Source organism: Gossypium hirsutum, chromosome D13 (assembly GCF_007990345.1).
Source record: "Gossypium hirsutum isolate 1008001.06 chromosome D13, Gossypium_hirsutum_v2.1, whole genome shotgun sequence".
Taxonomy (NCBI): domain Eukaryota; kingdom Viridiplantae; phylum Streptophyta; class Magnoliopsida; order Malvales; family Malvaceae; genus Gossypium; species Gossypium hirsutum.
The window spans coordinates 61,428,697-61,447,315 of record NC_053449.1 but is presented as its reverse complement, the minus strand read 5'-3'; the positions used below and the strand labels follow the sequence as shown (position 1 = coordinate 61,447,315).

General features: G+C 33.3%; 2 protein-coding genes across 4 annotated transcripts; both read left to right on the top strand.

Annotated features, from left to right (window-relative positions):
* Positions 1–462: 462 nt before the first annotated feature.
* LOC121225234 (ubiquitin C-terminal hydrolase 22) lies at positions 463–4,702 on the top strand. Its single transcript, XM_041109453.1, has 3 exons — positions 463–1,635; positions 1,765–1,889; positions 3,562–4,702. The coding sequence occupies exons 1-3, from the start codon at positions 779–781 to the stop codon at positions 4,350–4,352; spliced, it is 1,773 nt and encodes a 590-aa protein (XP_040965387.1). The 5' UTR covers positions 463–778; the 3' UTR covers positions 4,353–4,702.
* A 9,973-nt stretch (positions 4,703–14,675) lies between these two features.
* On the top strand, positions 14,676–18,119 carry LOC121225233 (bifunctional purple acid phosphatase 26). 3 transcript variants are annotated; one of them, XM_041109450.1, is made up of 10 exons: positions 14,676–14,815; positions 15,394–15,619; positions 15,880–16,080; positions 16,153–16,264; positions 16,335–16,561; positions 16,634–16,772; positions 16,873–17,093; positions 17,317–17,438; positions 17,548–17,709; positions 17,789–18,119. In XM_041109450.1, the coding sequence occupies exons 2-10, from the start codon at positions 15,446–15,448 to the stop codon at positions 17,856–17,858; spliced, it is 1,428 nt and encodes a 475-aa protein (XP_040965384.1). In that variant the 5' UTR covers positions 14,676–14,815; positions 15,394–15,445; the 3' UTR covers positions 17,859–18,119. The 3 variants fall into 3 exon arrangements, with proteins under 3 accessions (XP_040965384.1, XP_040965385.1, XP_040965386.1); XM_041109451.1 differs by lacking the exon at positions 14,676–14,815 and adding an exon at positions 14,836–15,260; XM_041109452.1 differs by lacking the exon at positions 14,676–14,815 and adding an exon at positions 14,906–15,074.
* Positions 18,120–18,619: the final 500 nt, after the last annotated feature.

Sequence of the window (18,619 nt, the reverse complement as noted above, 5' to 3'; positions counted from 1 at the left end):
TTTTAGTAAAACTAAAAGATTAAAAAATGATTTAAGTGCAAAAAGTATTGGCATTGGTCTATAATATTAACATTTTAATAATATTTTATATTATATTTAATTACTTTAATCGAAAAAAGAGGAAAAAACAAAGAAAGGAACCAATATTGGTGGGCCAAGCAATTAATCTTCCACACGTTAGATTCTCAATATAACGGTTTACAAAATGCCACATTTCTTTAATTTCCTTAATAAAGACTAAAAAACATAATAGAAAATTTTGAATAATCATTTTTACTTTTTTTTGGTATTGAAATAAAAATATAATGAAAAACACAAAACACAAAAAATTCACTTTTATTATAATATTTGTTTTTTATATAATGTCTACAACTACCCATAATTATTTCCGGATAATGTGCTTTAATACACTCGAATTTACATTTTTCTACATTAACAATAATATCGATGCCAATTAAATTAAGACTCGACAAACTCGACTGATATTATTTTTATTACAATGATTTAAAGGTTCGAACATGCTTAAATATAGATATTTTATAATTTAATTAATTTAATATTTGAAAGAAATTAAGAAATATATAAAAAAAATTGGAGTATTAAAAAATCCGAGGAAAACTTGAATAAAGGTGACATTCGTCTTCATCAACCTCCATGTTCCCTCACTCTCATTCAGTCAATCTCTGCCGTTGATCTTCTCTTTCTAGATCCATGACCCTTATGTCCTTCATATCTAGGGTTTCCCTTTCCAACACGATCTCCATCTCCCGCCACCACAATGTCCTCCAAGATCAGCGGCCGGGTTTCGCCTCAGCCGTGTCCCCACCTCCTCGACTTCTGCTACCGCAACGGCTCCAATCCGTTTCGCGCCCTCCAGGACTGTATCCGTGTCAAGCAGCCCGGTGGTCGCGCCGCCATACGGAGGGAACCCTTCGAGGTGCCCCGGTGCGGCACTTGCGACGAATCCTCCCGTCCAAGGCTCTACGCTTGCGTCGCCTGCGCCGCCGTGTTCTGTCACGCGCCTCCACTTCATTCTCACGCGTCGGCTCACGCGCTTTCAGTCCCCGGCCACGAGATCGCTGTTGATGTCGACCGAGCTGAGCTGTTTTGCTGCGCGTGCCGTGACCAGGTCTACGATCGCGACTTTGACGCCGCTGTAGTCGCTCAAACCATCACCTCCACCACCTCCACTTCTGGATCCACCGTAACTCAATGCAAAGCCACGGGATCTCAACCGGATAACCTCCGAAAGCGCCGTCGAGTAGATTATAGCTTGTGGGCTCCAAATTCAAGAGAAAACGCCATAATCGAAAACCATTCGATTCCTCTCCACGACGCCACCAATGGTTCATTGATTTCATCGACAGAATTACCTTGGGGATTACGCGGATTGAATAATTTGGGGAATACGTGCTTTATGAATTCGGTTTTACAAGCATTGCTCCATACGCCACCATTGCGAAACTATTTCTTGAGCGATCGGCATAATAGATATTATTGTCAGCAAAAAAATGGCTCCACCCTCAATGGTTCCAAAAATTCAAGATTCTGTTTGTCTTGCGACATGGACGCCATGTTTTCGGCTGTTTTCTCGGGGGATCGTACTCCTTATAGTCCAGCTAAGTTCTTGCACAGGTTAATTTTCAATCAAAAAGTTGATTTCCCCCCTTCTTTTCTTCACTATATTGATGTTGTGTAAGCTGTTAATATTTGCTTTTGAGGTAAAAAGAAAGGTGTGGGGCTAATTTGATGAGGTTTTTGCAGTTGGTGGCAGCATGCAGCAAATTTGGCGAGTTACGAGCAGCAAGACGCACATGAATTCTTCATTTCCATGCTTGATGGAATCCATGAAAAGGTGGCTAAGGAAAAAAGGAAGACACACAGTCCAGGTGACTATCTCTCTTACTGTGTTAGATTGTTGTAGTGACTTCGAGTTACATTTGTAGAATATATTTAAATGCTTAGTAATTTGAATATGTCCTATGCTTGGAGTTCCCATATAAAGTAAATCTTTAGATTGAAGAATCTCCTAAATCTAAGGAATTTGTTTCTGGGTCCACATCTACAATTTTTCTGTAATTGCTGATCTATGTGTTAGGTACATGTTTGTCAGTTTCTTCAAAGGGTGTTTCTTCTAGAAGGGTACTGTTATCTTTTGCATTTGATCAAATAATATGAATGTTTGGAAGTGTAGTACATCAAATATTGACTTTGATTGTGTAGTAATAATGTATTCATGCTGACATGCCCCGGTATCCATTTTGTCTATAATCGGTTTTAGATTGATGGATTTGGTTAGCAATTTTCATTAACTCTGTGCAAACAATGGGGTTGTCTGCTCCTATTTGTTTTAGTGGCCAAAATTTATAGTTACCAAGAGGCTGATCGAATCCAGATAAGAGCAATTTAGTTAACTAACTAGAATAGATCACTATAAGAAGTGAGTTGAATGAAGAAATCATGTTGGGCAAATGAGCATCTACTGTCTGTCTATCCCTCACTTTACTGTTTTTAGCATTTATATTTTTAATCGACATCATCAAAGATTTTGCTAAAGATTAAGAAGTAACTCCGATATTTAACTGCAGGGTGTGAGTTTAGGTCCCTTCTTTCTTGCCCTAGTTGTTGACACGTGCTCTCAGATTTAGTACTGCAGGCTTGATGATGTCAACTACTTTACTCCAGTAAGTCAACCTTCCTTAGCCCACTTGATTTGATCATAGGAATTTCTCACCTCACCTAATTCTCATTTTACTCCCCCTTAACCATGTATAGGATCTCTTCGTTGGACAAAGTTTATCCTTGTCTCAGAAAAAGGAGAGAGTTGCTTTAGTTTTACAATGTGCATCAAAGGCATTTTTGTTTTTTGGATCATCTTGTTTCTAAATAAACTTCCTTCAATTGCCTTGGATGGGAAGAACCCCGGGTTCTTTTGAACTTGATTAAGTTGTCTACAAGGTTATCCCAACTTAATCCATTTCTCTACCTCTTACTCCTCCTTTTCTTTCTCGCTATTTTCTGGTAGTGTTTATAAAGCCTAAAATGTCTTCATGTGTGTTGAGAAGCGATCTTCTGCCTGGAAACTCGAAGTTAAATATAAACAGACAAACTCTAACCATAAGTTGTCATTGAGCGATAGTTGAGCTGCAATGATTTTGCATTTAAACTTTTTATATCACCGCCTTTCTCTGGTCAATGCAAGTGTGGAACTAGCTTCTCTGTCCTAGTTCTGGTAAATGAAGACCAAAAGGGTTTTTTTTCTTTGCTATAACTCTAGTGGAAAGTTAGCATCTGAGTTGCAGTTGCGTTCAATTTCAATCGAAATTTAGGCTTGTTTAAATTTTGTAGAAGCATGTTTCTCTTTGTTTTTGACACTCACTAGGAGCTAATCAGCTTGAGCTATTAAAATTTGAAGGCATGTCTGAATAACTAGTTGTTTATCTGAAACGTAGAGCTAGTTTTAGATGCTTGTGATGCCATTCTTCATAAATGGATAATTTTTTAATGACTATGTATCTCCTATATCGGATATTTTCTTAACCCGATTACTTGATGATGCAGGCACTGGAGATTGTTGCATTGCACATAGAGTATTTTCTGGTATTCTGCGATCTGATGTCATGTGTATGGCTTGTGGTTTCACATCCACGACATATGACCCGTGTCTAGACATTTCTCTGGACTTGGAGCCAAACCAAGGGGTTTCCGGGAAATCTTCATTGGCAAAAAGCAACAATTCTTGCAATGTTGAGGCAGATTGCATGGGTTCAAGTCAAAATTGTGGGATATCTACTTTAAAGGGTTGCTTAGAAAGATTTACTAGAGCTGAGAAGTTGGGTTCTGATCAGAAATTTTTCTGCCAAAAGTGTCAGGTGAGACAAGAATCCCTTAAGCAGATGTCCATAAGAAAGCTTCCATTGGTTTCGTGCTTTCACATCAAAAGATTCGAGCATTCTTCAATACGAAGGATGTCGAGGAAGGTTGACCGGTATCTGCAGTTCCCATTTTCGTTAGACATGGCTCCTTATCTCTCATCTTCCATTTTGAGGAGTCGATTTGGAAACAGGATCTTCCCTTTCGGTGGAGATGAACAAGATGCATGCAATGAAGTATCATCTGAATTCGAGTTGTTTGCTGTTGTCACACACACAGGTAAATTAGATGCCGGCCATTACGTGACGTATTTGCGATTAAGTAACCACTGGTACAAGTGCGATGATGCATGGATTACTCGAGTTAACGAGAGCATCGTACTTGCTGCACAAGGATACATGATGTTTTACGTACAGAAGATGCTATATTACAAAGCAAGTGAAAAGCAAGCTGCTTCGTGGTATGATGTTCGGAAGTAAGTATTTGGGTGTTTTTTCGAATCAAAATCAAGTAGAGCTCAGAAGGAGAGCTGCTACATCAATTAAAGTTAAGGTTACCGTGGAGATACACATCAGATGTCATGGCTAATTTTGTATACCATGAAAACAAGTTTCATCAAGCTGCTCTGCTCGTTGGTAAAAAAGACTGGGGGCTGCTTGTTCTTTTCGAGCGCTTAATACTCGATCGGGTCAGAGAGTTAAGTGAGCCTAAATTTTTGAGGCACTACAATATTCCGGGGAATCAAAATTTTATAAGGTATGGATTCCTTAAATATGATTTCTGAACGAGTGTTGGCCAATTGATTTCTTTTTCCTTTTGGTCTTTCAAATCCTGTCTATGCATGAGTTGAAAGAATATTGGGGGCACAATCATAACAAGGGAACATATACGTATATACATGTGTGTATATATATATATGTGTGTCTGGCATTCCCTAGTAAAATCAGGCATAATCATATACATGAAACCGACAAGATAAACAAAAGTTGCCAGAACACGAACACGGCATAGATGCATGAACTATATCTATTCTGGTCTCTTCTCTGTCGTCTGTCTGATATTTCCCTCATTCAACAACGCAATTTGCACGAGGAAAGTGGCAAATCAAATGACAAGTCCAAGCTTTCATTCCTCTCTTTAAAAATTAAGAAATAAATAGTTTTAAAATTTAAAAAAAAAAAGAGAATTTGTTTTAAGGTTTAATTCAATATGCAGTCCTTAAACTATATTGTTTTATCTTTTTGAGTTAGGTACCTAAATTATATTTTGATTGAATCAGGTATTAAAACTATAATTTCATAACCATTTTGGGTGAGTTTTTGTCATTATCTCTGTTTAAAAAAAAACTATTTCAATCCAATGTTTTTTATTAAATTGGATCATATCGTTCAATGAAAAAAATTATTAAAATTTTAAAAATTTTAAAAACAATAATAAAATGAAAGTACGAATTTAGTATTTCATCGAGATAAAAAAGATAATTATATAAATACATTTATTAAAACAAAAAAATTAAAAAGTAAATTAAACATGTGATATTTTTTAAAAAAAAACCTCACTTAAAAGAAATTAAACTTTTAATTTCACTATCCGTATATGCGATGAAATAATTTTTTTTTTTTAGGTTTCACAAATTTATGGACGTGGAATGTTTTTATTTTAAAAGTTGAAAGTTATGGCTAGGAAGTTTGAGGGTCAAATTGATAGAATTTGTTAATACAAAGGGTTAAATTTATTGAATTATTTAGAATTAGGATTAAATTGATAGGATATGTAAGTATTATAGAAAAATGTGTTATTATACCAGTTAAAAAAGGTCACATAATTATTTCTGTTATCAATTTAACGGTAAATGATCAAAATAGGAACAAATAAAAAGTTTAATGCTTAAATTAAAAAATTTTAAAGTTAAGTAATCAAAATAGAAACACAAGTATAATTGAGTGACCATGTATATAGTTTACCTTAATTTTTATATATTCACAATAAAATTATTTTCATTCTTGCATAAATAGATTTAAGTAAATTCTCATAATTCAAATGATATGATTAATGCAAATATTCTAAAAAAGTCCAAAACAAGTTATTTAATTTAGATTTAAGAAACTTAATTTAATTGTTAACAAAAAAAAGAAAGAAAAGAAAGTTTATTAGGGACTTAAAATTTCAATTTAATTGCATAAGATGTAAAAATATATTAAATTAAATTAAGTTATTTAATTTAGATTTAAGAAACTTAATTTAATTGTTAACAAAAAAAAGAAAGAAAAGAAAGTTTATTAGGGACTTAAAATTTCAATTTAATTGCATAAGATGTAAAAATATATTTCTTGGCATATAATGTATAATATATTATATTTGATATTTTGGATCTTTTATTTTTATTTTATTTTATAATGTAATAGTTGTATTGACAAAAGGCATTAACAAGTAATATATATATAATATATATGATATTTAGAATTTTAAAATAAAAATAATTAAATACATGGAATTAAAGATGGCGAAATTTCGAGACATGAATGTGTCAAAATTTTAGGCTTTGGTTTTAATATATGTATATATAAGATGAGTAAATTCGTTATATGCTAAAATTTTGTATTCCATACTAATAATTTAATTTAATTTTCTTGTAAATTACAATAATAGGGTAAAGTCTGAATAACAAACGTAACTAACGCAACTTGAATTCAAGTCATACCTGAGACGGGAAACACCCTTGACTATTATACTTTTCACATGATGCTCCAATAACCTAATTTTAATACATGTATATTTAAGAAGTAAAATTTTATTATATCCTACAATTTAGTATTCAATGTGGATAATCTCAAAAAAGAGATTTTATTTCTGTTTTATTTAAAATGTTAAATTAAACCATACCATATACCAAATATTAAATAAATTCATTAAATAAAGAATTTAGTCATTATCAACTATTCTATTAATCATACCTGTACAAGCCCAAATATGCTCGGGCCCAAACCAATAAACAAGCCCAATTAACAGCCCAAAACCCAAATTAACCTAGCCCAAACATTAACCCAAAACTCAGCCCAAAAAGAAAATATTAGCAGAAATCCTAAAGCAGCCACCAGCAGTTTGGCGCCGCAACTGCTACCTCTTTGCGCGCCTCCGTCTGCACACTCACCGTCGTAAATGTCGCAGCACGACCCTCCCCAGCGGAGTCGCCAAGCTGTCGAAACCGTTTTTTGAAAACAAAAATTTTGGTTGTCGACTTAAAAAAACAAAAACTGGAGTCGCCACCGATCCTTTATTAAGGTATGACCGACCCACCTTAAAAATGATTTTGGTCTACGAATTTTGAGAAAATAGGTTCGGGAGTTCAGTTACGCACGAGGAAGGATTAGCACCCTCGTAACGCCCAAAATCGGTACCAAATTGATTCTGTAATGTCTTGGTGTCGAAAATTTGAAAAGATTTTAAAAGAGAACTTTTAACTCGTGAATGAATTAAAACGATAAGACATTCTTATTTCAAAGAAATAAAACACCACACCCAGTGAGTTAGGGCACAAAAGGAGATTCTGAGTCTGCAGTAGCGTCACTCATGCCATTGATATCTGGGGACCCATAGTAGGTACCAAAGAATATACAAAAGAATATATGAATAATATGAATGAATGAATGAATAATTTGACAGAAAAAATCTGAAAGAATGGAAAAAAAAAAAAGGAGAAATGGAGAGGCCAAGGTGAAAACCCGCAAAGGGCACCTTAGACCAAAGGGGATTTGAGTTGAAAACCCAAAAAGGGCGGCTCAAATGTTGATCAAAATGGCGCTTGAAGTTGAGAGCAGCTCAAATATGACCAGAATGGGGCATGCAGTGGTCTTGCTATACCTGAATCAACAGGAAAGGGTAGGCGACATCCTGGAGCATCGACGAAGTACTATAGATCTCCTAAACACGTGTTAAACTCAGAATGGTCTTTAGAAAGTCTGTACAGAGAAGTTCAAGCTGCGATATCTGGGGCACCTAATCCTTATACTTTGTTATGCTTGGAACGCTTCATTTATTTCCAAAAATACGCATTCCTGAACCAATGTCTTTGTTATCCATCTTTATCATCTTTGATAATTTATTTCATTTCGAGCTATGCTCAGAACCAATTCAATTTTATCCATCATTTTGTTCTATTTGCAAGTGTGTTGCATTAGAATAATAATTAATGGACCAATAAAACTTTCACAAGGGAAGTTTTACATATTACTCTAGAAGCTTCTCAATAATATAGGAACCTCAAACAGGACTATTGTTTAGAATGCACCAGGTTGGAAATCTGATAAAGAAGAGTCTGAATTAAGACTATCCCTTTGAATTTTCTTGTCTAAAGTATTAATTTAACAAAATGGCAAGATGTCGTGTTGGTGACAAAGCTTCAATGAACAAGCAAGCAATGATCACCGAGTAATAAGAAGAAGTTGTTCTTGGAGAAGATTTCTTCATTTGTGCATGAACATTTGGTACAACACCCTGGGAATGGTGTAAGAGGCCAAAAAGTTCCACATCGTGTATCCTTGAATTATGATAATAGAGGACTGAGAAAAGGCCAAATCTTTTTACTCTTGGGTTACAACAGGAGAAAGATGGTACAAATTTTGCATCCCAGTGGATCAAACTTGGAGGTTTACCGTGGGGGCAATTTGGTCAAGTGCTTATTGAGTTCGCCAGCCGAGCATAAAGGCGCTATAGTACAAGCGTTAAAATATCATTTTCATGACATTCTACATTCATTCAAATGTCTTTCATACATGTCTAGTTAGGAGCATTTGATTCATTTGATCATGACATCCTATTCACTAGGCATAATTAGGTTCATAAAATAAATCATACAGGTCATGTTCCACAGAGAACAGATTGGTGAAATCATAAAAGTCTTATCTCCCTGAGTTGCAGTGGAGCAGGTTGCAAAGATAGCAGATCTTGTCTTCATGGATTGGCGTGAAGTGGATCGAAGAAAGCAGATCTTGTCTTCATGTATTGGCGTGAAGCAGATCAAAAATAGCAGATCTTATCTTCCCATACTGGTGGCGAAGTAGATTGAAGAAAACAGATCTTGCCTTCATGAATTGACGTGAAGTAGATCGAAGAAAGCAGATCTTGTCTTCATGTATTGGCGTGAAGTAGATAAAAAATAGCAGATCTTGTCTTCCCATACTGGTGGCGAAGTAGATTGAAGAAAACAGATCTTGTTTTCATGTATTGGCATGAAGTAGATCGAAGAAAGCAGATCTTGTCCTCATGTATTGGCGTGAAGTAGATCAAAAATAGCAGATCTTGTCTTCCCATACTGGTGGCGAAGTAGATTGAAGAAAACGGATCTTGTCTTCATGTATTGGCATGAAGTAGATCAAAGAAAGCCGATCTTGTCTTCATGTATTGGCGTGAAGTAGATCAAAGATAGCAAGTCTTGTCTTCATGTATTAGTGTGAAGTAGATCGAAGATATAAGTCTTATCTCCTTGAAGTTGCAGTGGAGCAGACATAAATAACCAATCCGATCTCTTTGAAGTTGCAATGGAGTGGATTAAGACCACAGATCTTATCTCTCTGAAGTTGCAGTAGAGCAGATCGCATCAGACTTATCTTTAAGTTGTAGCAGAACAAATTGAAGCTACAAGTGTTATCTCCCTTAAGTTGCAGTGGAACAGATTAAAGATAGCAAATTTTATTCTTTTTGAGAAGCTACAACGTATGAATTCTATCTCTCCGACATTTCAGTGGAGTAGATTGAAGCACCAGTTCCTATACCTCTGAAGATGTAGTGGGATGGAACGAGGCTACTTGAATAAGAGAAGCATTGAAGGAGTTGAGGCTCAGTAAGACCAGGCACAATTGGGCCTTGTAGTCTTTGCTCTGTTCCCGTTACACGACAACGAGCAAAGAGGGGTAGCTGTACAAGCCCAAATATGCCTGGGCCTAAACCAATAAACAGGCCCAATTAACAGCCTAAAACCCAAATTAACCTAGCCCAAACATTAACCCAAAACTCAGCCCAAAAAGAAAACATTAGCAGAAACCCTAAAGCAGCCACCAGCAGTTTGGCACCGCAACTGCTACCTCTTTGCGCGCCTCCGTCTGCACACTCACCGCCGTAAATGTCGCAGCACGACCCTCCCCAGCGTGTGCCGTTCCGTACGCCACGTTTGTACCTGCAACAGCAAACAACAAATAAAGAAAAGGAAGCTAAACAGGATAGCAAAAATCGGGCAATATAATGCCAACAAATAACAGAATAGATTTGGTGGGATTTTATTTTATTTATTTCTTTTTCTTTTCCATTTTCGACTATAAAAAGGCCAATCTCAGGCACTGTAAGGGGGGGATTGAAAAATCAATAGAAAAACAGAGAGTAAATATCAGTTTTTTTAAGGTGAATCGTTTTTTATATATTCTATTTTTTTATTTTGTTCTTTAAATAAATAATACAAAAGGGAAAGGGAGATCTTACCTCTTTCGTCGAGGACGCCGGATTGTGGCCATCTCCGTCGCGATCGGAGCGTTGGCACAGGCGAACGACGGTGCAAGAGGGGTTAAGAAGAAACCCAAGCAGAGCTTTTGCTCTCTTTTTGTTTTTTTCTTCTTTTCTCTATGCTGCAAATGAAACTTTTAAAAAAAAAATTGTTTTAAATTGTATTAGTGAAACGGCGCCGTTTGGGTATTGGGGAAGGGGTCCGCGCATATCAACCTTAAATGAGAGATTTGCGCTATTAGTCCCCCCCTTTTTGCGACGCACTTCAATTAAACTCATTTTGTTATTTTTTAAAATTAGCCGCATATTTCATTTCCGTTCCAATTTGGCCCCTCGCTGCGCAGTGTTTTGGAGGGTGGGATTAATTTCCCTTTTAGTCCCCCATAGTTATTCGCGTGTTCAAGTTTGTCCTTTTTTATTTATTTTCGAATTTACCCATTTTTTTCCTTTTTAAGTTCAATTTTTTATTATAAATATGTTTTATTATTATTATTATTATTATTATTATTTATTCATACATGCGACGTTCTTTTATTTAATACATATATATGCATGTTTTTTTTATCTAGTATACTTGCATGTTTTTTATAATATATATATGCATTTTTATAAATATTTTTTACTATTCTGTTCCATTTTTTTTATGTACATATCATACAAATATATAAGTATTTTAATTTACATATACATATTTTCATGTTTTACCAATACATATATGCTTATACATTTTTTATTTCTGTAAATATATACACATATACATTTTTTTATCTTTATTTTATTTTCATGATTTTCATATACATATATACATGCATTTTTTTATTAGTTTTTTTGGTTTGATGTATTTCATTCCTTCTTTTTTGTTTACAAATTTACTTGTATATTGTACTTATATATATATTTGTAAATATTTATTCATATTGGTCTTAAATTAAAGTTTTGTTTCACACTATACATTAACTTTAACATACCTTTCGGGAAATATATTTTGGTTTTGTCAAAATCATCATATTTTATAAGTTTTCAAGGTATTTGGCGTTCATGATTCTCGAGAAAGACCGTGTCCTAACTTACTGGATTGCGATTATTCTTCGATGAATTTAGAACGCTAAGTATTCATTTTGCATTAAATTCGCAAATTTTAAATAAAAGCTTATTCTTGGGAGTTCAAAAATGTTGGGTCCTAACTTACTGGTCCTGATATTTTGACTTCTTGAAATAAGAATTTTCAAAAGTAAAAGGCAATATTCGGGTATTTTGAAGATTTAAAAATATTGTGCCTAACTCACTGGGTGTGGTGTTTTATTTCTTTGAAATAAGAATGTCTTATCGTTTTAATTCATTCACGAGTTAAAAGTTCTCTTTTAAAATCTTTTCAAATTTTCGACACCAAGACATTACAGAATCAATTTGGTACCGATTTTGGGCGTTACGAGGGTGCTAATCCTTCCTCGTGCGTAACTGAACTCCCGAACCTATTTTCTCAAAATTTGTAGACCAAAATCATTTTTTAAGGTGAGCCGGTCACACCTTAATAAAGGATCGGTGGCGACTCCAGTTTTTGTTTTTTTAAGTCGACAACCAAAATTTTTGTTTTCAAAAAACGGTTTCGACAATACCATATAAGAAATATTGATTAAAAATATTTAATAAATAATTTAATTATTATCAACTATTAATTTAAATTTTCTATATAAGCACATATTAAAAATTATAAATTGAATTAAAATTTATAAACTGCAAAAAAAAATTATAAATTGAATTAAAATCTCTGAACAATATAAAAAATATATATGGAAATTAAATTAATAAGAGACTTTATTTAATTTGTTAAATTATATTTTTTTTGGTGAAAAATTAAGATTATAAAGTAATTAAACTAGATCAACAAAGGAGGATACTCAAACAATCTTAAACCGAACAATCTTAAACCGAGGCTTCTAGTGCAAACTGACTTAGCCAAACTATCTGCAATTGAGTTCTCTTCTCTAGGCAAATGTTGAATCTTCCACTGCTTAAACATATTCAAGACTTGAAATATTCTCCTGATTAGAGTAGAATTAGAGTTTCTGTAAGAGCCATCTTGAATAATGTTAACGGCCTCAATATTGTCAGTTTGGATTGAGACCCTATCGAATCGTTTTTTCAAAAGAAGGTTTAACCCATCCAAGATCCTCCTAAGCTCAGCCTCCGTGCAATTACCTAAATTATATTATTGAAACTAATGTATTAACATTTGATATATATATTGTAAATTAATGTTTTAGATAAAAAGAAGTTAAGTAGGCATTATATTTATATATGGCAGATGTGAATTTAATGTGAATAATTTTATGTAATGTTTTAATGTAGAAATGGAAAAATAATATTTTGTGTCACAATGTTTGAATATTATACTAGTCCGACCTCGAAGATTTGCTTGAAAAGTAGAAGGGTTTGGGTAAAAAAAATAAAGTCAGTTTAGAAAACAGGTCAAGCCTTGAGTAAGGTTTTTCGGACCTAGGCCCGGTCTGGTCCGAATTTGCAAAAAGGGAAAAAAATTGTTGTTTTCTTGCTATTTTTTTCATTATTTTGCTGCCATTTTCACTATATATTACTACTATTTTGTTTTTATTGTTTGGATACTATATAACTCTTATTTTATTGTTATTTTTGCCACTATTTTAAAGGTATTTGCTTGTTACGTTGTATATATTTTAGTGTTATTTAAGTATAAATATTTTTTTAAAAATTTACTTTTAATTTGTTGAAAAAATTTTATTTTAATATTTTTAGTGTATTCATAAATTATTCACTAATGCCTATATGAAAAATGCACATTAAAATTATTCAAAATAACTAATATTTATAAAATGAGAGTGAGGCAAGACGAGTCGATTATAAAGATATTTAATAGTAGCAAGTGATAATGATTTTCAAATTTTAACATCCACGAACAAGCGAGAAGAGAGGGTTTATAAAAATATATTCTATTCAAAATTTTTTAAAAATTGTTTAAGCTTTGTTTCAGAATTAATTGGGTTTTGAAGTTAAGATCCATGAAATGAGGAGATTTTTAGGCATTGATGATAAACACGAAGAGTATAGATTCTAAACTCGAACTACTTTTGATGAAGATTTAGGGCCAGTTCTTCATTGCTTGAAAAAAGCACTTCTCACTCCAAAGCTGTGCAGAACAAGCTGCTTTTGGCTGAAATTTTTAGCTTTTCAAAAGTGCTTTTGAAAATCACTTTTAAAAAGGAGAAGCTAAAAATTTTAGCTTTTTCTCGCCTATAAGCACTTTTGATGCTTAATTATTTTTTCACCCCTCCAATAACATAGTATTTTCCTTTTTTTTCTTGGTGTTTAATTACAAATATGTTAAAATCATTAATTAAAAATAAAAAAATATTTTTTAAAATACTAATTACAAATATTTAATGGTTATATTTAAATATTTAAAATATAGTTTATATAATCTAATTAAATTTTATAAATAATTAATATTTATTGATTAAAAATATTTAAAATTTATATTTTATATATTAAAATATTAACAACAAGTTATAATCAATTTTTTTATATTCTTACTAAAATATAATAATATTAACTAATTTAAATATTATTTAAATGCATATTTGTTACTTGATAATAACATGTCTAAAATGGACATTTTATTTCTCAAAAGTACTTTTTGACAGCAATGCTAAACACTCAAATTTTAAACCAAACTTTTCAAAAGTACTTCTTAAAAATATTTTTTCACAGCACTTTTTAAAAATATTTTTCAAAAGTAATGAAAAACTGACATTTAAAGATGTTTCTCTAAGAGTTGAACTTTGTTCTTTGGTTCTATTAATATTCATAGTTCAATATGACGATTTCATCTATCCAATGATTATATTCAAGCATTGTTGATATATAAAAATAATATTTATCATTGAATTTGTAAAATCGTACGATTTTAAGTTTAGATTATAAGAAAAATGAGATTAATCGTACTCGAGCTCATAATCCCATGATTGTTATTCAGCAAGGTATTAACTAAATTAAAATTCAATTAATAAAATTATTAAAAATTAATTATTAATCCAACAGTAAATAGTTAAAATCATTCTACCAATGCCATAAAAAGTAATTCCAAAAATATATATTCTAACCCAAAAAAAACGACAATAAAACAATCTGTCTTAATCAAGATCAACAACCGTCAAATCAACCAATAAAATTTCGCCACGTATACAATCTTAGCCAACCAGAACAATGTTTTTAGACAAGAAGAACAATGTTTTGTTAAGACAACGCAAACTACGACCAATACGACAGATCTACTCCCCTCCACTAACGTACGCTACCTCGACCCATTACGGTCCCCACTAACTTACACCGTCCCCCATATCCATAACCCATTATTTAAGATGAAAGACAATGCAATCCCATTCATTGCCTCTCAAAGTTAGTTATTTTCCAAAAGGTACTTCCTTTTTCATTCTCCCTTATTTTTGTTTTATTTCAAAAAAAAAATTATAATTTTCATTGGTGATGATGTTTTCCATTCTGGGATTTGGTTAAAACTTCAAATAAATTATTTTTCAGTTTAAATAGATGAGCTGAATCTTGGGTTTTTTTTTTGCATTAAATTTTATTCAGATTGATGGTATCCATATTGTTTCCAACATTCATTAATGGGTTGTTTTTCAAGTATATATTACTGTGATAATTCTTTGCAAACGGTCCGTAAAAACTAATCTTTTTGAGTAATTTGTAGCTGTTTGAGCGATGGTAGAATAGAGACAATGGATTTTGGACAATACATAGTCAGGAAGACAGTTGTTAAGGATTAGGGGACTATGTAGTTAGCAGATACACTTATGGTTCCTGGTTCCATTTTGTGTTTCATGTAAAGCTTTAGCTTAATGGTAAACTTGAGTGGAACATATATATACATATTGGAAATTGTCATGTTTTTTCATGTAATAATGTTTTACTCTTTTTTTGAAATTGTTTCATGAATTTGTGACAATTTGGTGTTTTTTTTTATCCTAAATGCAGAAACTGCATGGTTCTTGATTGATTGATCAAGAATCATCTAAGGGTCATTAAGATGAAGTCTTTGCTGTTTCAATTCATATTGGTACCATTTGTTATCTTGAACTTTGTCAACAATGTGAATGCCGGTATCACGAGTAGATTCATTCGAGAGGAGTGGCCATCGGTCGATATCCCTCTTGATCATGAAGTATTTGCAGTTCCCAAAGGATACAATGCACCTCAACAAGTGAGATTTTCCCCCTTTTTAGCAGTAAATGTACAAAGCTTCCTACACTGAGATTCGAGTTTGAGTGTCTGATACAGTATTGAGTAGTTTTCTGGTTACTAGAGAACGATATCTCGGTATGGATATGGGAATATGACCTCCAAAAACCCCCTAAAATACACGAAAATCGTGAAAAACATTGAAAACAGAACACTCACACACGATTCCGAGCAACATAGGGGACTATGATATTCCTAACATGCATGTTTTTTCGACTGTAGGTGCATATAACACAAGGGAACTATGACGGAAATGCTGTAATAATCTCATGGATTACATTTGATGAACCAGGGTCCAGCAAAGTACAATATGGTAAATCTGATAAGAACTATGAATTCAGTGCAGAAGGGAAAATGACAAACTACACCTTTTATAAATACAATTCTGGCTATATTCATCATGTTCTCGTTGATGGCCTTGAGGTACACTAATGGCTTAACTATTATATGATATGAAGACATTGGTTGCTTAATCATTTGTTTATTGTTTCTCAGTATGATACCAAGTACTATTACAAGACTGGGGATGGTGATTCCGCACGAGAGTTTTGGTTTCAAACACCTCCGATGATCGGTCCAGATGTTCCTTACAAATTTGGAATCATCGGTGAGTGTTTGTGAGTACCGTGTTGAACATTTACAAGCATTCAGGTTCAAATAACATGTATACATTGCAGGTGATTTGGGACAGACGTATAACTCGCTGTCCACACTTGAGCATTACATGGAGAGTGGAGCACAGAGTGTGTTGTTTGTGGGAGATCTTTCTTATGCCGATAGATACAAGTACAATGATGTTGGTATACGGTGGGATTCATGGGGTAGATTCGTGGAGAAAAGTACTGCTTATCAGCCATGGATATGGTCTGCTGGGAATCATGAAATAGAATACATGCCTTATATGGTAATTACAAAATCATATTGTAGAATCATTTTTGTTTTTATTGTTTTTAACTTCAAGAAAAAACATATGCAGAATGAAGTTACTCCATTCAAATCGTATCTACATCGATATCCTACGCCTTATTTGGCTTCTAAAAGCAGTAGTCCTATGTGGTATGCTATTAGGCGTGCATCCGCTCATATAATCATGCTATCAAGCTACTCTCCGTTTGGTATGTTACTCATGTTCGACATCCATGTCTGATGCATATATGAAAAAGAAGTTGAATACCCGAGTTTGAGTAACATAGTTGTTTCTTGTTGTTGTAATAGTGAAATATACACCTCAATGGAAATGGCTCGAGGAAGAATTAAACAGGGTTGACAGGAAGAAGACCCCATGGCTCATTGTTCTTGTGCATGTTCCGATCTACAACAGTAACGAAGCACATTTCATGGAAGGTGAAAGTATGCGAGCAGTGTTCGAAGAATGGTTCATCCATCACAAAGTTGATGTAATCTTTGCTGGTCATGTCCATGCTTATGAAAGATCCGTATGTTTCTTTCCCTTAAATCTTTTTCATGCTGCCATACTTGAGAGCTCAAAGCTTGAATCCGAATATCTACAACCCTTCATAGAACCCTTACACGAATACTAATATAGTAAAATCAGGTCTTATGAATACTATGTTTTCACAAGATTTGGGTCTATGTCGTTACGATTGTTGATATCTTTTCCGGGATAAACACTCGTATGTTTTCCCTATGAACTTTCAGTATCGAATCTCAAATATAAGGTACAATGTATCAAGTGGTGAACGTTTCCCTGTACCGGACGAATCAGCTCCTGTTTACATCACTGTTGGAGATGGTGGAAATCAAGAAGGTTTAGCAGGAAAGTAAGTACAAAGTCCGAAATCCGTCTTTGATACATACCAGTATAACATTCAATCTATAAGAAACGGCATTTTCTTATTGTTTTTAGCAAATGTTATATCGATGGTGTAGGTTTAGAGATCCCCAACCGGATTATTCAGCATTCCGGGAAGCCAGTTACGGCCATTCGACACTGGAGATCATGAACAGAACACATGCAGTCTATCACTGGAACCGAAATGATGATGGGAAAAAAGTGGCAATTGACTCATTTGTATTGAACAATCAGTACTGGTGCGTAAACATAGGTTTTAGAGCCGAATATTTTTCTAAAAAAGTCCGGATAATATAGTCGAGACTTGGTTCCTTGCAGGTCAAGTAACGTTCGAGAAAGGAAACTGAAGAGGCATTATTTGAATGGGATGAGGATGATTGCTTCTTAATGAAAAGATAATATGAAGATATATCATCTCTGGTAGTGCTTGATGAAGTTTCATTGCAAGAGATGAAAATGCCAACAATGATAAGAATAAGAATAAGAATATATATATATATATCCTACACCTTGTTTGGCTTCTCTTGCAGTCATCTTTTTGTTGTCATATATATATATATATCCTACACCTTGTTTGCAAGAGATGAAGTTTCATTGCTTGGAAATGCAATATCTCGAAGTGATTAATAAAATTATCATTGTTCAGTAATCAGGGTGGATTGCCATTATAATTCATCTATTTTTTAGTTTTGTTATTGGAGTTAGTGTTACTTAGGGTTAAGGGTATTTTTGTATAGTCCTCAATTATATAAATTAATATTTATTTAGATAATTTTAATTATTTTTGAAATTTTTTGTTTGTTAAAATAATTATGTTTTTAACTCTACTGCAAATAAAACTAAATAGTTCAAAGAAATAATTTAGGATTTAAGATTTTGTGTTAAAAATAAAAGGAGTGGATCATTTATTGAAGGAACTCGATCCGTATGGGTGTTAAGGTTCCTTTCATTTATATCGGGTAGTTAGGTAATCCAACATGTTGCATCGATGTATTTTGAATTTTGATGTTGGGCTAGTTAGGTAATCCAATAAATTGCATCGATGGTTTTATTTTTTTGAAATAAAATCTTAAATTACCCAACAAAATCGATATTACTATAAATATGAATAATATTATCTGTTTCAAAAGAAAATCAACCCTAGTAACA